The sequence below is a fragment of the Triticum dicoccoides genome, chromosome 3A, assembly GCF_002162155.2.
Source record: "Triticum dicoccoides isolate Atlit2015 ecotype Zavitan chromosome 3A, WEW_v2.0, whole genome shotgun sequence".
Lineage (NCBI taxonomy): Eukaryota > Viridiplantae > Streptophyta > Magnoliopsida > Poales > Poaceae > Triticum > Triticum dicoccoides.
In genome coordinates, this window is record NC_041384.1 from 680890013 (window position 1) to 680909692 (window position 19680).

Consider the following 19680-nt stretch of genomic DNA (forward strand, 5'->3'; position numbering starts at 1 on the left):
AAAGTTGCACGCTCGGGGAAGCCCTAAGCGGTGGTACCATGGAAGTACCAGCGGTACTACCGTAGGCACAGGAGGTACTACCGCTGGCAAGATGCTAAAAACACCATAGAAAACATAGGAAAGGCTTCGATGACGGGAAGGAGGCAGTGGTTGCATATGGGGCTGCGTACGTGTTGATTCCACCCATACCTTTCCGAAGCGGACCCTCTCTTAATAGTACGGCTTTCCTATGACTCAAATCCACCGAAAAGAAACATAGAAAAAATCGCCGTCCTCGAAAGGCTCTGAGGGGCGTCAAATCGTCTAGTGCCTAGTCATGAGATATCTGAAATGCTCAATGCACACGATTAGTCCGCAAATGCATTGTCATCAATCACCAAAACTACTTAGGGAGAAATATGCCCTTACACATTTTTATTTATTTCCCTTATCTTTTTCTTTTATTTGCAACATGGAAATAAAGAAATCAAAAACTCAAACTAAACTTTATTATATATCTCGCACACGATTACAAGGCTAGATCACTAAGCAAACTCTCGAAAAGAAAGAACCAAACTAAACTTTTATTCATCTAAAGCAAAAGATCAAACTAAAAAAGTAAAGGCAAAAAGATAGTGGGATGATACGATACTGGGGCACCTCCCCCAAGCTTGGCAGAAGCCAAGGGGAGTGCCCATAACCGATACTCAATTATCTTTTGGTGATGAAGAAGATGATGGTAGTGATGGAAATTGTGCCTTCAACTTTTTAATATTGTAGTTGAGGAGAGAAATTTCCTCCTTTAAATCATCGACTTCCAGCTCCAGCTTCAAGATCTTGTCACATAAATCCCCTTTGCTTTTCTGCCGAAAACGAAAAGGAATAGATTGGTTTTTAGACCGGTTAGCTCTCTTAGGGAGACTTGACTTCTTGAACTCCACATGCATATCCCCAGGTTGAGGTAGAGGAACATCCTCCTCCTCCGAGCTTGAATCATCGATCCTCATCAAGTGAGCATCCTCCTCGTCATCCGTAGTTCGACCATAAGGAGATACGTCACCATAGGTCTTTGGGTCAGAAATGAGATGTGACACATAGCTCTCTCCGTCGGAGTCTTGGGACGACATATTTTCAGAACTGCGCAGAAAATAGCAAGAAAGAAGGACATAGGATTTCTCCATGATACGGTGGTTAGCAGGTTCAGGAAGTATATATAGATTTTTTTTATCTTGGGAAACAAGCAAATGGAAAAAAACGGAGTCCAGAAGGTGTCCCAGGTGGGCACAACCCACCTGGACGCGCCAAGAAAGCCTGGCGCGCCCTGGTGTCTTGTGCCCACCAGGGTACGCTTCCTGAAGTTTCTTATTTTCCTATTTTTCTAAATATTCCAAAACTGATAAAAAATATTTTTGCAGATTTTTCAGAGTCCGTTTACTTACCGTATCACGTACCTCCTTATTTTCATGATTCTGGAGTGTTCTGGAAGGACTCTTTTATGCGTTCTTCCGGTGTCAAAGTTTGGATAATATTACTTTCAACATTAATGGGTGTACCTGAGATATAATGTTTTATTCGTTGCCCATTGACAACCTTTGGGTTAGTACCTTCGGCATTATTTATTTTGATGGCTCCAGACTGGTAAACCTCCTCGATACTGTAGGGGCCTTCCCATTTTGAGAGGAGTTTTCCTGCAAAGAATCTGAAACGAGAGTTTTATAAAAGAACATATTCTCCGACTTTAAACTCAGGCTTTTGGATTCTTTTGTCATGCCATCTTTTAACTTTTTCTTTGAATAATTTTGCATTTTCATAAGCTTGGGTTCTGCATTCATCTAATGAGCTAATATCAAATAACCTCTTTTCACCAGCAAGTTTGAAATCATAATTGAGTTCTTTGATGGCCCAATATGCTTTATATTCTAACTCAAGAGGCAAATTACAAGCTTTTCCATAAACCATTTTATAAGGAGACATACCCATAGGATACTTATATGTTGTTCTATAAGCCCAAAGTGCATCATCTAATTTCTTAGACCAATTCTTCCTGGACATATTGATAGTCTTTTACAAAATTAATTTCATTTCTCTATTGCTAAGTTCAACTTGAATACTAGACTGAGGATGATAAGGTGATGCAATTATATGGTTAACATCATACTTGGCAAGCATTTTATGAAAAGCACCATGAATAAAGTGTGAACCGCCATCAGTCATTAAATATCTAGGGACTCCAAACCTTGGGAAAATAACTTCCTTAAGAATTTTAATAGAGGTGTTGTGATCAGCACTACTGGTTGGAATAACTTCTACCCATTTAGTAACATAATCAACAACAACCAAAATATGTGTATACCCATTAGAGGAAGGAAAAGGTCTCATGTAATCAAATCCCTAAACATCAAATGGTTCAACAACAAGTGAATAGTTCATAGGCATTTCTTGACGCTTACCGATATTACCTATTCTTTGACATTCATCACAAGATAAGACGAACTTACGGGCATCCTTGAAGAGAGTAGGCCAATAAAATCCAGATTGCAATACCTTGTGAGCAGTTCTATCTCCAGCATGGTGCCCTCCATAAGCTTCGGAGTGACATTTCCGTAGGATTTGTCCCTGTTCATGCTCAGGTACACAATGTCTAATAATATCATCTACTCCTTCTTTATAAAGATGTGGGTCATCCCAAAAGTAATGTCTTAAATCATAGAGAATTTATTTCTTTTGTTGGTAAGTAAAGCTAGGTGGTAAATATTTAGCAACAATGTAATTAGCATAGTCAGCATACCAAGGAGTATTATGAGCAACATTTATTGCAGCTAACTGCTCATCGGGAAAACTATCATCAATAGGTAGTGGGTCATCAGGCACATTTTCAAGCCTAGACAAGTTATCAGCTACAGGGTTCTCAGCTCCTTTTCTATCAGTGATATGTAAATCAAATTCTTGTAACAAGAGAACCCATCGAATAAGTCTAGGTTTGGCATCTTTCTTTTTCATAAGATATTTAATAGCAACATGATCGGTGTGAACAATTACTTTGGAATCAACAAAATAAGGTCTAAATTTATCACAAGCAAAACACCACTGCTAAGAATTCTTTTTCAGTAGTAGCATAATTTCATTGAGCATTGTCTAGAGTTTTACTAGCATAATGAATAACATTCAGTTTCTTATCAATTCTTTGTCCTAGAACAACACCAACAGCATAATAACTAGCATCACGCATAATTTCAAAAGGCAAGTTCCAATCAGGTGGTTGAAAAATAGGTGCAGAAATTAAGGCTTTCTTGAGTGTTTCAAAGGCTTCTAAACAATCATCATCAAAAACAAAAGGAATATCCTTTTGCAAAAGATTCGTAAGAGGCCTAGAAATTTTAGAGAAGTCTTTGATAAATCTCCTATAGAAACCAGCATGACGTAAGAAACTACGAATACCTTTTACATCTTTAGGACATGGCATTTTCTCAATTGCATCAACCTTAGCTTTGCCCACTTCAATGCCTCTTTTAGAAATTTTATGACCCAAGACAATGCCTTCATTAACCATAAAGTGGCACTTCTCCCAATTCAAGACAAGATTTGTTTGTTCGCATCTCTGAAAAACTCGATCAAGATTGCTTAACAGCAATTCTTTCTGATAAAACTTCTCATGTTCAAGTAGCAACCAATTCACATGTTAAGGTTCAAACAATGAATTCTCTTAAAACTCAACAACCTAAAGTCTTAGTCACCAACCAATTGCAATTCAACTTATTCAACAGAGTCTAAGTAAGAGCTCCACATACTCAATCATCATATAGTCTTCCATGATTGCTACTAATCAAAGCATATTCTTAGAACAAATGGCATCCATCGAACACAAAGAAAGATAGGGGCTTCATATTTTGCCTCCCAACTCATTTATCATATGTGCCTAGATCTTTCCCCACCACATGATTCTTTCCAACTAGAGAGTTTGAGGTTGAAATGGGAATGCATACTATTGACTCCTGCATAAAAGTAAATACTGAAAAGTAAAAGATAGGCCCTTCGTAGAGGGAAGCAGAGGTTGGCATGCGCTTTTTATTTGGATGCCCAAGCTCTTAATGCAAAGGAATACCACATTATATTGCCCCTTATGATAGCAACCTTTATTATGCAGACTGTCACTTTTATTACTTTGCCATCACAAGTTCGTACAACGCTCAATTTTCCCTTACGGTAAAAGATCAAACATATTTAGGAGCAATTTTTATTGCTTTATGCACCGATGACAACTTACTTGAAGGATCTTATTCAATCCATAGGTAGGTATGATGGACACTCATGGCAAGAAACTGGGTTTAAGGGTTTTTGGATGCACAAGTAGTATCTCTACTTAGTACGAATTTTTGGCTAGCAAAAGATCCTAGGCAAACACTACATGTTGAAGGATCCATAACAGTATAACTTCTATGCAAATATACACAACCATAACTCATTACGTTGTCTTCCTTGTCCAACTTCAACTAATTTTCTCAAGTTTGAAAATAATTAATGGGTATTCACAGTCATATAAGATGTCCAAGATAATATATTTTCATGTGAAAGTTCTCTTCTTCTACTAATCATTCATGAATTGCTTGTATGACCAATATTGTGATTGTCAAGCTTCAAAAGATTTCACTTTCTAAACCCAATGTGGAGCTACAACTAGGCATGATATAATTTCAACTTCATGATATTCAATTCATTCAACAATTTACTCATAGGGTATAAGTGAAGCACAAGAGTAAATGACAAACTACTCCAAAAAGATAAAAATGAAGATCATGCGAGTAGTTAAGTAAATGGGTAGCTAATTGAGGACTCTCTCTTATTTAAAAGTTTCAGATCTAAGTATTTTATTAAAACATCAAGCAAAATAAAATAAAATGGCATTCCAAGAATAGCACACATCATGTGGAGAAGCAAAAACTTAGGCTCAACCGATACTAACCGATAATTGTTGATGAAGAAAAGTGGGATGCCTACCGGGGCATCCTCAAACTTAGATGTTTGAGACTTCTTGGAATATTAACTTGGGATGCCTTGGGCATCCCCAAGCTTGAGCTCTTGCGTATTCTTCATTCTTCTCATAACACGGTTTCCCTAATTCTTAAAAACTTCATCCACACAAAACTGAACAAGAACTCGTAAGATACATTAGTATAAATCAATGCAACACCTTATCATTCTCTACTATAGCAAATCACTAAAATTATAATTTAACATTGCATACTAAATGCCTCTGCATATTTAATAGTCATATCCTCAAATAGAATCATTAAACAAGCAAACATATGCAAACAATGCAACCATAACAGCAATCTGCCAAAACAGTACAGTCTTTAAAGAATGCAAGAGTATCAATACTTCTTTAACTTCAAAAATTATGAAAATTTACCACACTGTAGAAAATTTATCAGAGCTTATTGTGCAAAAAAATTCAACATTTTATCACATTCTGACTTTTCTAGGGAATTTTTGCAATAGTGATAAACTTTCTGTTTTGAAACAGCAACTCATATACTTGCAAAATAAGCATGGTAAAGGTTATCCTTGCCAATTTTATTGAAATAAAAGATGGAAAAAAATATTCTAAATAACAGCAAGCAAATCCTAGCAAAATATAATGACGCTTCAAGCAAGACATACATGTGACGAATGAAAATATAGCTCCAAGTGAGGTTACCGTTAATGTTGAAGACGAAAGAGAGGATGCCTTCCGGGGCATCCCCAAGCTTAGTTGCTTGGATGTTCCTTGCATATTACCTTGGGGGTGCCTTGGGCATCCCCAAGCTTAGGGTCTTTTCAATCCTTATTCTTCTCATATCGACATCTCACTATTTTTCTCACACAATGCCTATTGTACCATATCATTTCCACAATTTATATTGAGCAATATAAGCCATAGAAACTAGGAAACAAGCAAACTATGCATTGAAAACAGAATCTGTCAAAAACAGAACAGTCTGTAATGATCTGGAAAACAACCATACTTCTGCTACTCCAAAAATTCTAAAAATTTAGGACAACCTGGGAAATTTGTATATCAATCTTGTGCAAAAAGATCAAGATTTTATCACGCTTCTGTAAAAAATGAAAATTATTTTACTAGGCGTAGAAGTTTCTGTTTTTTAGCAAGATCAAATCAACTATCACCATAGACCATCCCAAAGGTCTTACTTGGCTCTTTATTGAATCGAAAGCTATAAAAACATGATTACTACAGTAGCCTAATCATGTGAACACATAAAAACAGTAGGGGTAAATGTTGGGTTGTCTTCCAACAAGTGCTTTTCTTTAGTGCCTTTTAAGCTATGCATGATGATTTCAATGATGCTCACATAAAAGATAAGAATTGAAACACAAAGAGAGCATCATGAAGCATGTGACTAACACATTTAAGTCTAACCCACTTCCTATGCATAGGGATTTTGTGAAGAAACAATTTATGGGAATAAGAATCAACTAGCATAGGAAGGCAAAACAAGCATAACTTCAAGATTTTCAACACATGGAAAGGAAACTTGATATTATTACAATATGTAAAAGCATACGTTCCTCTCTCATAATAATTTTCAGTAGCATCATGAATGAATTCAACAATATAAATATCATATAAAGCATTCTTTTTATGATCCACAAGCATAGAAATTTTATTACTCTCCACATAAGCAAATTTATTCTCATGAATAGTGGTGGAGCAAACTCAACAAAATAACTATCATGGGATTGAAAATTAAGATCATGATGATAAGTTTCATGGTTATCATTATTCCTCATAGCATACATGTCATCACCATAATCATCATAGATAGCAACTTTGTTATCATGGTCAATTGAATCCTCATCCAAAATGGTGGATTCATCACTAAATAAAGTCATGACCTCTCCAAATCCACTTTCATCATTATAATCATCATAAATAGGAGGCATGCAATCATTATAACAAATTTGCACATCTTTATCAAACATAGCATCCCCAAGCTTATGGCTTTGCATATCATTAGCATCATGGATATTCAAATAATTCATACTAACAACATTGCAATCATGCTCATCATTTATACCAAACATTCTATTGAATTCTTCTTCTGTCAATAGAGCACAATTTTCCTTTCCATCATTTTCACGAAATACATTATAAAGATGAATAAAATGATGCAACTTCAATTCCACTTTTTGGTAGTTTTCTTTTTATAAACTAAACTAGTGATAAAACAAGAAACTAAAAGATTCAATTGCAAGATCTAAAGATATACCTTCAAGCACTCACCTCCCCGGCAACGGCGCCAGAAAAGAGCTTGATGTCTACTACACAACTTGTTCTTGTAGACTCGTGTTGGGCCTCCAAGCGCAGAGTTTTGTAGGACAGCAACAAATTTCCCTCAAGTGGATGACCTAAGGTTTATCAATCCGTGGGAGGCGTAGGATGAAGATGGTCTCTCTCAAACAACCCTACAACCAAATAATAAAAAGTCTCTTGTGTCCCCAACACACCAAATACAATGGTAAATTGTATAGGTGCACTAGTTGGGCGAAGAGATGGTGATACAAGTGTAGTAATGATAGTAGATATTGATTTTTGTAATAAGAACAATAAAAAAACAGCAAGGTAGCAATTGATAAAACAGAGCACAAACGTTATTGCAATGCTTGAAAATGAGGCCTAGGGTCCGTACTTTCACTAGTGCAATCTCTCAACAATGATAATATAATTGGATCAAATAACCATCCCTCAATGTGCAACGAAGAATCACTCCAAAGTTCTTATCTAGCGGAGAACATAAGAAAAAAATGTTTGTAGCTATTCTTTCTGATCGATCTACCCAAGAGTTCGTACTAGAATAACACCAAGTTATTCTTTATGATCGATCTATCAAGAGTTCGTAGTAAAATAACGTGAAGTTATTCTTTCTGATCGATCTATCAAGAGTTCGTACTAAAATAACACCAAAGAAAATTCAGATTCATAATACTCAATCCAACACAAAGAACCTCAAAGAGCGCCCCAAGATTTCTACCGGAGAAACAAAAGACGAGAACATGCATCAACCCCTATGCATAGATTACCCCAATGTCACCTCGGGAATCTGCGAGTTGAGTGCCAAAACATATATCAAGTGAATCAAAATAACATCCCATTGTCACCACGGATATTCATATGCAAGACATATATCAAGTGCTCTCAAATCCATAAAAGTATTCAATCCGATAAAACGAGATCTCAAAGGGAAAACTCAATTCATCACAACAAGATAGAGACGGGAAAACACCATATGATCCAACTATATTAACAAAGCCCCCAATACATCAAGATCGTGTCATCAAGAACACGAGAGAAAGAGAGATTAAACACATAGCTACTGGTACAAACCTCAGCCCCGAGGGTGGACTACTCCCTCCTCATCATGGTGGCCGCCGGGATGATGAAGATGGCCACCGGTGATGATTCCCCCCTCCGGTAGGGTGCCAAAACAGGGTCTAGATTGGTTTTGCATGGCTACAGAGGCTTGCAGTGGTGGAACTTATGATCTAGGGTTACCCCTAGGGTTTTTGGAATATTTGGAAATTTATAGGGCGAAGAGGCGGTGTGGGAGGCCACCGAGGTGGGCACAACCCACCAGGGCGCGCCTGGGCCTCCACATTTTAGTACGTCCTTGGCCCATTGGTGGTATTCTAGTCCAAAAAAAATCTCCAAAAAGTTCCGCTGAGTTTGGACTCCGTTTGGTATTGATTTTCTGCGATGTAAAAAACAAGCAAAAAATAACAACTGGCACTGGGCACTATGTCAATAGGTTAGTCCCAAAAAATGATATAAAGTTGCTATAAAATGAATGTAAAGCATCTAAGAATGATAATGTAACACCATGAATACTTCATAAATTATAGATACATTGGATACGTATCAGGCACAACCAACCAGGGCGCGCCTGGGCCCCCAGGCGCGCCCAGGTGGGTTGTGCCCACCTCGGTGGCCTCCCACACCACCTCTTTGCTGTATAAATACCCCAATATTCCAGAAACCCTAGGGGAGTCAACGAAAATCAGTTACAGCCGCCGCAAGTTCTAGAACCACCAGATCCAATCTAGACACCATCACAGAGGGCTTCATCATCCTCATTGGTGCCTCTCCGATGATGCGTGAGTAGTTCATTGTAGACCTACGGGTCCGTAGTTAGTAGCTAGATGACTTCCTCTCTCTCTCTCTCTCTTTTGATTCTCAATAAAATGGTCTCTTGTAGATCTATTTGATGTAACTCCTTTTTGCGGTGTGCTTGTTGAGATCCAATGAACTTTGAGTTTATGATCAGATCTACGTTTTTATTCATGAAAGTTATTTGAGTTCTTTGATCTCTTATATGCATGATTACTTATAGTCTCATATTTCTTCTTCAAATCTTTGGTTTAGTTGGGCCAACTAGATCAATTTTTCTTGCCATGGGAAAAGGTGCTTTGTGATGGGTTCGATCTTACGGTGCTTGATCCCAATGACAGAAGGGGAAACGACACGTATGTATCATTACTATTAAGGATAACAAGATGGGGTCTATTTCTACATTAATAGATCTTGTCTACATCATGTCATCGTTCTTATTGCATTACTCTGTTTCTCCATGAACTTAATACACTAGATGCATGTTGGATAGCGGTCGATGTGTGGAGTAATAGTAGTAGATGCAGGCATGAGTCGGTCTACTAATATTGGACGTGATACCTATATAATGATCATTGCCCGGGTATTGTCATAATTATTTGAAGTTCTATCAACTACCTAACAGTAATTTGTTTACCCATCGTTGCTATTTTCTCGAGAGAAGCCACTAGTGAAATCTACAGCCCCCGGGTCTCTTCTTTATTATATTTGCCTTCGCGATATATTTTTATTTGCTTTTATTTTTAGATCTATTAATCCAAAAAATACAAAAATACCTTGCTGCAAATTTTATTTATTTATTTTATCCTGTGTTCCCGCAAGATCTATTTATCCAATCTACTACAATTTTACCTATCTTTTTACCCGTGAGGGATTGACAACCCCTCTCTTATGTTGGGTTGCAAGTATTTGTTCTTTGTGTGCAGGAGTTGTTTACGTGATGTTGCATGGTTCTCCTACTGGTTCAATAACCTTCGCCTCATCACTGAGGGAAATACCTACCGTAGTTGTGATGCATCATCCCTTCCTCTTTGGGGAAATACCGACGTAGTTCAATCTGCATCAGCACGACGGCGTGGTGTCGGTGATGGTGAAGTGATCTCCGTAGGGCTTGGCCTAAGACTACGAAAATATGACCGGGGTGTAAACTGTGGAGGGGGCGCCGCATACGGCTAACAATTGATCTGGTGTGTGCTAGGCGCCCCCTCCCACATATATATAGGTGGGAGGGGGAAGAGGCCAGGGCGCACCCTAGGGTTGGCTGTCGGCCCCCTAGGGGCCCTGCCTTCCCCTGCCCCCCCCCCTGCCATGTTTCCCCAAGGGGGAAGGAAAGAGGGGGGAGGGAAGGAAGTGGGAATCCTAATCCACACTTTCCTTTCCCTTCTCCCCTTTCCTTCTCCTCCTTAGGTCGGCCCATATGGGGGGCGCACCAGCCCTTTGTGGCTGGTGTGGTTGCCCTCTTGGCCCATAAGGCCCATATCTTTTGTCGGGGGTGCTCGGAACCCCTTCCGATGACCCGATAAGTACCCGGTACCCCCCGAAACACTTTTGGTGTTTGAATACCATCGTCCTATATATCAATCTTTATCTCTTGGCCATTTCGAGACTCCTCGTCACGTCTGTGATCTCATCCGGGACTCCGAACAACATTCGGTCGCCAAATCACATAACTCATATAATATTATATCGTCATCAAACGTTAAGCGTGCGGACCCTACGGGTTCAAGAACTATGTAGACATGACCGAGAAACCTCTCCGGTCAATAACCAATAGCGGAACCTGGATGCCCATATTGGCTGCTACATATTCTACGAAGATCTTTATCGGTCGAACCATTATGACAATATATGTAATTCCCTGTGTCCATCGGTATGTTACTTGCTTGAGATTCGATCGTCTGTATCTTCATACCTAGTTCAATCTCATTACCGGCAAGTCTCTTTACTTGTTCCGTAATACATCACCTCGTGACTAACTCCTTAGTCGTTTGCTTGCAAGCTTATGATGTGTATTACCGAGAGGGCCCAGAGATACCTCTCCGATACTCGGAGTGACAAATCCTAATCTCGATCTACGCCAACTCAACAAACACCTTTGGAGATAACTGTAGAGCATCTTTATAATCACCCAGTACGTTGTGACGTTTGATAGCACACAAGGTATTCCTCTGGTATCTGGAAGTTGCATAATCTCATAGTCGAAGGAATATGTATTTGACATGAAGAAAGCAATAGCAATAAAACTGAGCGATCATTATGCTAAGCTAACGGATGGGTCTTGTCCATCACATCATTCTCCTAATGATGCCCGTTATCAAATGACAACTCATGTCAATGGTTAGGAAACCTTAACCATCTTTGATCAACAAGCTAGTCTAGTAGAGGTTCGCTAGGGAGACGGTGTTTGTTTATGTATTCACACATGTTTTTAAGTTTCCGATCAATACAATTCTAGCATGAATAGTAATCCTTTATCATGAATAAGGAAATATAAAATAACAACTTTATTGTTGCCTCTAGGGCATATTTCCTTCACTCCCACCCCATGGGATAGCTAAATGTCGATCTCCCGTGGGCAACGACAAGGTATGCTCGGCCTCAGCCAACCCTACCCCTAGAAAGGGGGAGCGAGTGGTCTTCAGCTCCCACCTGATCCGAGGTCTCGGCTTTCCTCTCCGTCCCTTCCATTGTGGGCTCATATTTTTCTATGGGCTCCAACTTCATCACCTGGCCCCGAATTCCATCCTCCACATCACTACCTAGTTCACATTCTACGAGGCATTCCTTCGCATAGAGCCCCACTTCAGACTGTGGTTGAAGGTGTTTTGCATCAAGCAAGATGTTAGTGGCTCCAAACTTGCGGATTGCGGCGGGGCCATGATCAGTAAGATCCCAAGGTTTTCTGCGGCGAAGAGGGAAAAGGGGAAGAAACAAGGCGGGCTAGGGTTCTGCTGCCGCCGTTCGGCTTACATAGTCGGTTTCCTCCATCGGGCGGCACGCCGGAGCGGCAACACGCGACGCGGGGAGGAGGATGCGTCCGTCAGATCAACGGTCTCTCCGCGTCCCCGCGTGGGCCGTATCCGTCAGTCCGACGTGGCAGGCATGCCCACGTCCGGGCCTCCCAATATCCGCCCCAGATTTGGGCCGGATATGGAGAGTGTCGATCAGTCCGGGCATTTGGGCGGGTCCGTTGGTAGATGCACTGAAGAGCTGAAGTAAGGTAACTAGACAGAAACAATAAAAGGCGCCTAAAAGGTAACTGAACTCCAGCCATTGGATGAAGATCTTGCATCGCCAGGTCATCTTCTCACCTATCAACATAATTCGCCGGAATAATAACAGGGAGTCGCTGGATCAAGATCAGAGTGAACACCTAAATGAAGGCCTTCAAGAGTGTAGATGTAGGTCTGACGGTCTGAGCGTGACACCCACACAACTGTTCCTGAACATATGCTACTGTATATCTGACATGGATCAATACTTCGACGCGTTTGGTTCGCAGAAAAGCCGCGGCTTCCGATTCTAATGCTTCCCGAAACCGTACAGTTGCGTTTGGTTCGCCCAAACGCCCCGAATGTCTTCCGTAGCCATGGTTTCTGATACAAGACTTCGCGATACCGGGCCAGACGGGCATTAGTCCTCGAATGCAAAGGTAGAAGGGAGCTTGACTGCAAGACTCACCCGTCGAGCAGAGATGAAAGTAGGCCCCAGATCGGAGTTGATTGGAAAACGGGAAGCCATGTGTGCCAACCAAACGAAGCGGGTTTTCCATAAAACTAATCGGAAAACGGGAAGCCATGTGTGCCAACCAAACGAAGCGGGTTTTCCATAAAACTAATCGGAAGCGGAGGTTCCTGATACGATAAAATCAATACGTTACTGGGGCCGAACCACACGCGTCGTTCGATCATTTCAGAGGCCGAGCTCAAAGTTATGGTGGCTGTGACCCCATTATGGGCACACCTGTGATTGTAGCTACGATAACACATGTTCTGTTAGTTTGCTTTGTCAGGATGCTAACATGCATCAGTAGGTAATTCCATCCATACACTGACCGTGCTGAAGCTTGAAAGATTACCAGAGAACTGCGTTCCACTACCCAATGGACACTGAATGCATCCAGCGTTGCAATGCAGAGTAGTCAATATCGTCTCGCCTGCTCCAAGTAAGGGAATGGAAAATATGTTAGCAATGATGAAAATTATCTGCCTGTTAAACATTTCATATTGCGTCCACTGTCCAAGAAACTACTAACTTCACAAAAATCATGTGCTAGTCATGCCCCAGGTTTTCCAAAGTGAACAGGAACAAACAAGTAGCACGACAGGAAACCAATCTCAAAACACAAGGTTCTCATACACAACATGTGCGTAAGGTAAAACAGACTAGTCAGCTGCCCATTCCTCACAGACAAGTTTGGACGGTGGTCACTTTCAAGATCCACAAAATGCATGCCCCAAGCTTTCCAAAGCGTCTAGGAACAAACAAGGCTTTGAAGCCCATCTCAAAATTTTCCGTTGTGCAGTTTGGAAAATTACAGGGAAACTAACTGCTGGAACCGAGACAAAAAAAATTCACTACAGTATATCCATTGGAGTGGATACCTAAGATCGGTTGCTATTCAACCAAACTTGCATCCCCACGTAACATCATATATTGCAGATTCACGGTTGACATTCTATGGTTCCTGTTCTTCGCTTTCCTGGCTTGATTCCCCTGCTCTCTCCGGCTGCCTTTTTTCCTTGTGCTGCATCAATTATTGAGAGATTGGTTAAAGGAGACAGAGCAGCATGAAATGAAGTTGATTGTCTTATGTTTCAAGTGCCTAAGACAGACAAATGGACTAAATAAGTGTTTCATTTATGGCCTAAGTGCATGAATGCATGAAAGTTTCAAAAAAAAGTGCATGAATGCATGAAACCGTAAGTGGAGAAAGTAGCCTTTTCTTAGGAATCAGTGATTCTCACTTGAAGTGTCAACACACGTATGTGCACATAGGTTTGTGTTAGAGTACGTAATGGGCCTAATGGCCTGGGCTGGCGGTATAGCCCGTTAGTCTTAGGGTTAATTAGAGATAAGGGTCGCTTTCCTAGGGTTCAAGTAAGCCTTGCTTGGGAGTCAAGTAAACCTCTCTACATAAAGAGAGGAGATGTATCAATCTAATCAAGCAAGAATTAAGAAGGAAATCCCTTCCATCTTGCTCGGCCGTGGGCAAAAGGCCCCCGGCCGGCCCTCTCGCGCCCTCCTTCTAGCAGCGCCATAACAATTTGGTATCAGCTAGCTTCGGTTCGATCATGTCTTCACCGCCGCCCAACCCGTCTCTTCCGCTGCCGGTCACGACCGTCGCCCCGCTCCTGCCCGCACCGGGATCCTCCGTCGCGCCCGCCCCCGTCGTCCTCACCCCGGAGGTGTCCGAGGCGTTGCGGGACCTAACACAGGCGGTCCAGGAGATCCATTTGTTCTTGGCCGGGTCCTATGGGCCGCACCCGGCTGCGCCGCCCATCACCGCCACCGCGCCGCCGTGGCTGCCGCCACACCGAGCCGCCCCCGCCGCGCTCGCCGGGCTGCTGCAGCAGCCGCTGCAGCTGCCATCCATCGCCCCGTCCTGGCTGCCGTGGCAGCCGCCGCACCAGGCGGCCTCCGCCGCGTTCGTCGGGCTGCTGCAGCAGCCGCTGCAACTGCCATCCACCGCCACCACCGCCCCGTCCTGGCTGCCGTGGCAGCCGCCGCACCAGGTGGCCTCCGCCGCGCTCATCAGGCCGCTGCAGCAGCTGCCATCCACCGCCCCGCCCTGGCTGCAGTGGCAGCCACCGCTCCTGGCGACCTCTGCCGCGCCCGGCGCTCCGCCGCAGCAGCCGCTGCAACTACAGCAGCCATCACCGGTCAGCTCCAGCCCCGCATCGACCGCGCCGACGGGAGTCCCGATCCACCAGATCAAGTTCCCGCCGTCGCCATCACCGCTTCCCCAGGGCGTCCCCATCCAGCAGATCAAGCTTCCGCCGTCGCCGTCACCGCTTCCAGCTTGGATCACTACCCGCCACGTGTCGGCGACGGTGAGGCTGCAGGCTGCTGCACGCAGCCTCCTAGCGCGTCGGCGTGTGCGGGAGTTGCGTGGTCTGCAGCTGCCGCTCCTCCCAGTTGCGCTTCGCTGCGCAAAGGACCTCGATCTCGTCCGCTGCGTCGGGGATCTTGGGCATGCTGTTTTCCCCACGGACAACGCCCTCAAAGTCTGCGACATCGGCGGTTGGGGAGGCGCACCCCTCCTCGCCATTGTCCATCGACAACCCTCCACTCTTCTATGTGCGGTGCCGACCAACAGCCATCCGGCGGGGAGAAGGCATGGTGTCACCGACAAGAGCGCACCGTGTAGCACCACTGCATTCCGCCGCCGGCCGCCGCGAGGGCGCCTCTGCTGGTCGCTCTTGCGACCACTTCCAGGTGGCCATACACATGCACTGCTTTTGTCCAGATGGTGTCCATGGGATCCAGGTGGCTGTACACGTGCACGTCCGACGTGCGGATGGTATCCACTTTTTGTTAAGAGGTCCAAAATAAATCATCCCAGTCCATTTCAGGTTGAGAGTAATAAAACAAGCCAAGATGTAAAAGGCTTGTTTTTAGGTGTTAGGTTTGTGTTGCCTCGAGTCATGGTTATAAGTTGGTTAGGCTGCAGCTTGAGGACAAGCTGCATGTCCAGGTGGGGTGTAGTGTTAGAGTACGTAATAGGCCTAATGGCCTGGGCTGGCGGTATAGCCCGTTAGTAAAAAGGGCAACCTGGTGCATGTAGCTCCCGCTTGCGCAGGGTCCAGGGAAGGGTCCGACCACTTTGGGTCTATAGCCCGTTAGTCTTAGGGTTAATTAGAGATAAGGGTCGCTTTCTTAGGGGTCAAGTAAGCCTTGCTTGGGAGTCAAGTAAACCTCTCTACATAAAGAGAGGAGATGTATCAATCTAATCAAGCAAGAATTAAGAAGGAAATCCCTTCCATCTTGCCCGGCCGTGGGCAAAAGGCCCCCGGCCGGCCCTCTCGCGCCCTCCTTCTAGCAGCGCCATAACAGTTTGAGATTAGCTCAACTTTACATTTATAACGGCTTCTAAAAACGCTACTTTTACTTCAACCCGTGGTACAAAAGCTGCGTGAGAATATGCTAGTTCAATCAGCATCTCTTTAACTTAGAGGTGAATGCCTAATTGTTTGAATAATAAAAAAATGCAATCCCCCAAAATTTGTTTGAATAATCAAAAATGCAAACCCCAAAAAATGACTGCTAGCACTTCAAGTTAAGAATTACTGTATCCTCAGTTATATCACTTATTGTTCAGTAACAATTGATTCTACTTTATTAGACGAGCCATATTACCAAAGAATGTTATTCTACTAGTTATTTGTCCAACTTTAAAATGAAAAGGCTTAATCGGTATAGAGAAACAAGTAAGGATTACCATTTAGAAATACCAGGCAAATCTTGGCAGTATCACAGGTTATTTCCTCCTAAAATCAAATTCCTCATTCTCTTAAGAACTTAATTAATCATTTATTTTCTGCACTGTATATTTCAGTTATTAGTAAATCTGAACTGTTGGCTGGGCCCTCTATTTTACCTTATAGATATATATAGCTACAGTTGGTTTAATGGTAAATGTGATGCAACGGTCCAAATTCAGAACAGCAGCAACAACAATGTACCTTTGGAAGAAGCCCTTCTGCAGACATCAGCTCATACAACTTGCGCATGATTGTTTCCTCTTCAACCTATATAAAATGACAGCAACTGATTACTGAAAAAATCCCCTGAGATTCCTTCTTAACATAAAAGCTTAGTAGTATCTGAGGCTCACCTGTAGTTTATGCAACTCATGGGACATTGCTCGGTATGTTTCCATTAGGGCATGATTTTGCTTGTCCAAATGCCTGCAGATCATTTCTATGTTATATAAAATAATTGAAATCTTTAGGGCTCATTTGTTGCTAAAGGTTAGTCAAGATGTTGCACCTGGACATTTCAGCAGAATGCTTTGGTTCCATTATCACCAAACAACTTTATACTGCTTCTTCTCTACTTGAGGAAATGTGTGAACGCCCACCCCTCTTGACAGAAGAAAAACTCTATACTCTCCCTGCAAATTATTTGACTGATTAGAATTTCTTTCAAATCAAGCTAGAAGCTGTCCTCCACATACTGTAAATTTACAAAAAGGGGGAGGGTCCAGAAATAGACGAGAACCAGTACTAAATTTTGAACAGTAAATAGCTCGTATGATACTTGAGTCCATGCTTATGATACATCAATATACACAAAAAAAATGAAAATTATGCATGCTGGTAGAGATATATATTTCACACCCAATACTAATTGCTCTGGAGATATGCTGTAGTGACTGTCTAATGGGGCTAGTCTAATTAATTGGGTGTGAAATATATATCTCTACCAGCATAGGAGAGTAGTTTATGCACCAAGAAAAGAAAAGAAAAACAGTTCCTGTGCACAGATGGATAAACAAGACAAAGGTACATTAGAGTGTCAGAGTTGCACAAAACTGGGATGTGGGAATCTTCTGACTCAAAAGATTAGCTAGCTTCATGATGAGTGACCTCAGTGACAAATGGTGACTGGTATGCTTAATTGCTCTAGAAAAAGCAAATAGATGAATGGATATTTTTGCATACCCCAATGATGTCACTAATAAAGTAACCAAGTTACAAGTGTACAATGAGTTCTGCATCAGTTGCAAATTTATGGATGGGGACCAAAATGAAGCATACTGAAGAAGGAACCAACAATATCAGTATCCATTGAAGCAAAGGGGCAGTGGATCAATTTGACCTACTACGCAGGCAGGACAAACCACACTCTAATTATTTAAATCCCTCTAATTATTTACTATCATCCAGGGACCTTGCTTCTAGTCCAGAACTCTGGGATTTTTTATTTATGTTGACAGATAAAACTGAACAGTGTTCATGTGCAAAAGTTCATCCAGGGACCCTGATTTACTGTCAATGTAAAAGCTCATCCAGAAACACCTTAATTTCTGTCAACATGAAAACCCGCACTTCTATCAAAAATTCAAAATTGAAATCAATGAACTGGCTCTCACAAGAGCCGGGTTCCAATGATTTTCAGGAGAGGAGAGGGATGGCCGTGGAGGCAGCCAGTCTCATCGATGGACGCAGCAAACTGCTGCAGATCGGAGCCATGGCCGCTGGGTGTCGGGCGAGGAGCAAGAAGAGCCGGCTCTAGGGTTTGCAGGGGAGGGTATGGAGAAGTGGGGGATAGGGGAGGAATCACCTCGGGAAAAACCGGCGGAGGAGGACGTTGACGCTCTGGCGGCGGCGGGGCGCCTCCTCTCAGTCGCAGCGAGGGCGTTGCTTTGCCCGTTCCGTTCCGAAGACGGCGGCGCGAGGAGGAGGCTGCGGCCGACGGCGGCTCGTCGAGGAGGAGGCTGCTGCCGACGGCGGAGGGTCGAGGCGAATCGAAGGTGATTGGGCCAGCGAAACCTCGTCTACCAAATGGGCCGAAGAGGATTGTAGAGGGTTATTGGTCACGCGTGGAAAAACTATTCAGAAACCCCCAAAACTCTCGTGTCAAACAAAGACTTGAGCAGTCAATTAACTTTATTTTTCCCTCAAAAAAGTCAATTAACTTTACCTTTTATATTTAATTAAAACATGAATACTATTTTTACTAAATTCTTAAAAATGAAATCAAATTAAATAATAGATGGAAGAATTTGTATATAGAAAATGAAAATTTGACAAGCGGCGGCGAGCACGTCGGGGAGCTTCGGTCGTTGCCACCGGAGCTACAACGGTTGCCACAGGAGTTGCAACCACAGGGTGCAACTGTTACATGAGGTGAAGCAGGTGACGAGGATGGCTGGTGAGGGCTGGAACCGGCGACTAGGACAACTGGCAAGGGAGTCCGGCTAGGAGCGGCGACGGGGAGAACACATGCGGCGGCAAGGCGAGGGGGCGACGAAGGGGAAAACGCGTGCGGCGCGGCCACGGGTGCATTGCGAAGACGACGCGCATCGAACGGTTCCCATTATCCCCAATCTAATGGCTGCGGGCCAACCGACCCAAATTTGAACCGACGCCTAGCATGCCCTTCGCAAATACTGGAGTAAAACACTAATCGGCATTATGCTAATAGTACAAAACTAATCAGAGTAAAAAAATACAAAAATAATGGTCCTCATAACGCCCACACGTGTGGGCGTTATGTGGTCTGGCCACACGTCTCGTGTGGTATCTAAAGAACCAGTTCACATGTTTGCGTGTGGGCAAAACAAGTAATGTCCACACGCTTGGTCTGTTGCCTCGCGGTTCCTCCAACACGTCTATATGTGGGCAAAATAGAGAGTAAATTGCACAGAAGTATCACAATTAGGGCATTGGAAGCAGATTGGTACCAAGTTTGGTAATTTTTACATGTCAGTACCAAGTCTGGGGCTATATGTTACAAAAAGGTCTAAATCGCGTATAAACGCGTATTGACAGTGTATCTGACCGGCGGGGCCCGCCTGTCAGCTGCCGACG

General features: G+C 42.9%; 1 protein-coding gene across 1 annotated transcript; it reads right to left on the reverse strand.

Annotated features, from left to right (window-relative positions):
• Positions 1–13465: 13465 nt before the first annotated feature.
• Positions 13466–18646, reverse strand: LOC119270149. Its single transcript, XM_037552117.1, has 5 exons — positions 18431–18646; positions 17135–17258; positions 16980–17052; positions 16828–16893; positions 13466–13889 (listed from the first exon to the last, which is right to left on the reverse strand). The coding sequence occupies exons 2-5, from the start codon at positions 17164–17166 to the stop codon at positions 13821–13823; spliced, it is 240 nt and encodes a 79-aa protein (XP_037408014.1). The 5' UTR covers positions 17167–17258; positions 18431–18646; the 3' UTR covers positions 13466–13820.
• Between the last annotated feature and the right edge of the window lie 1034 nt (positions 18647–19680).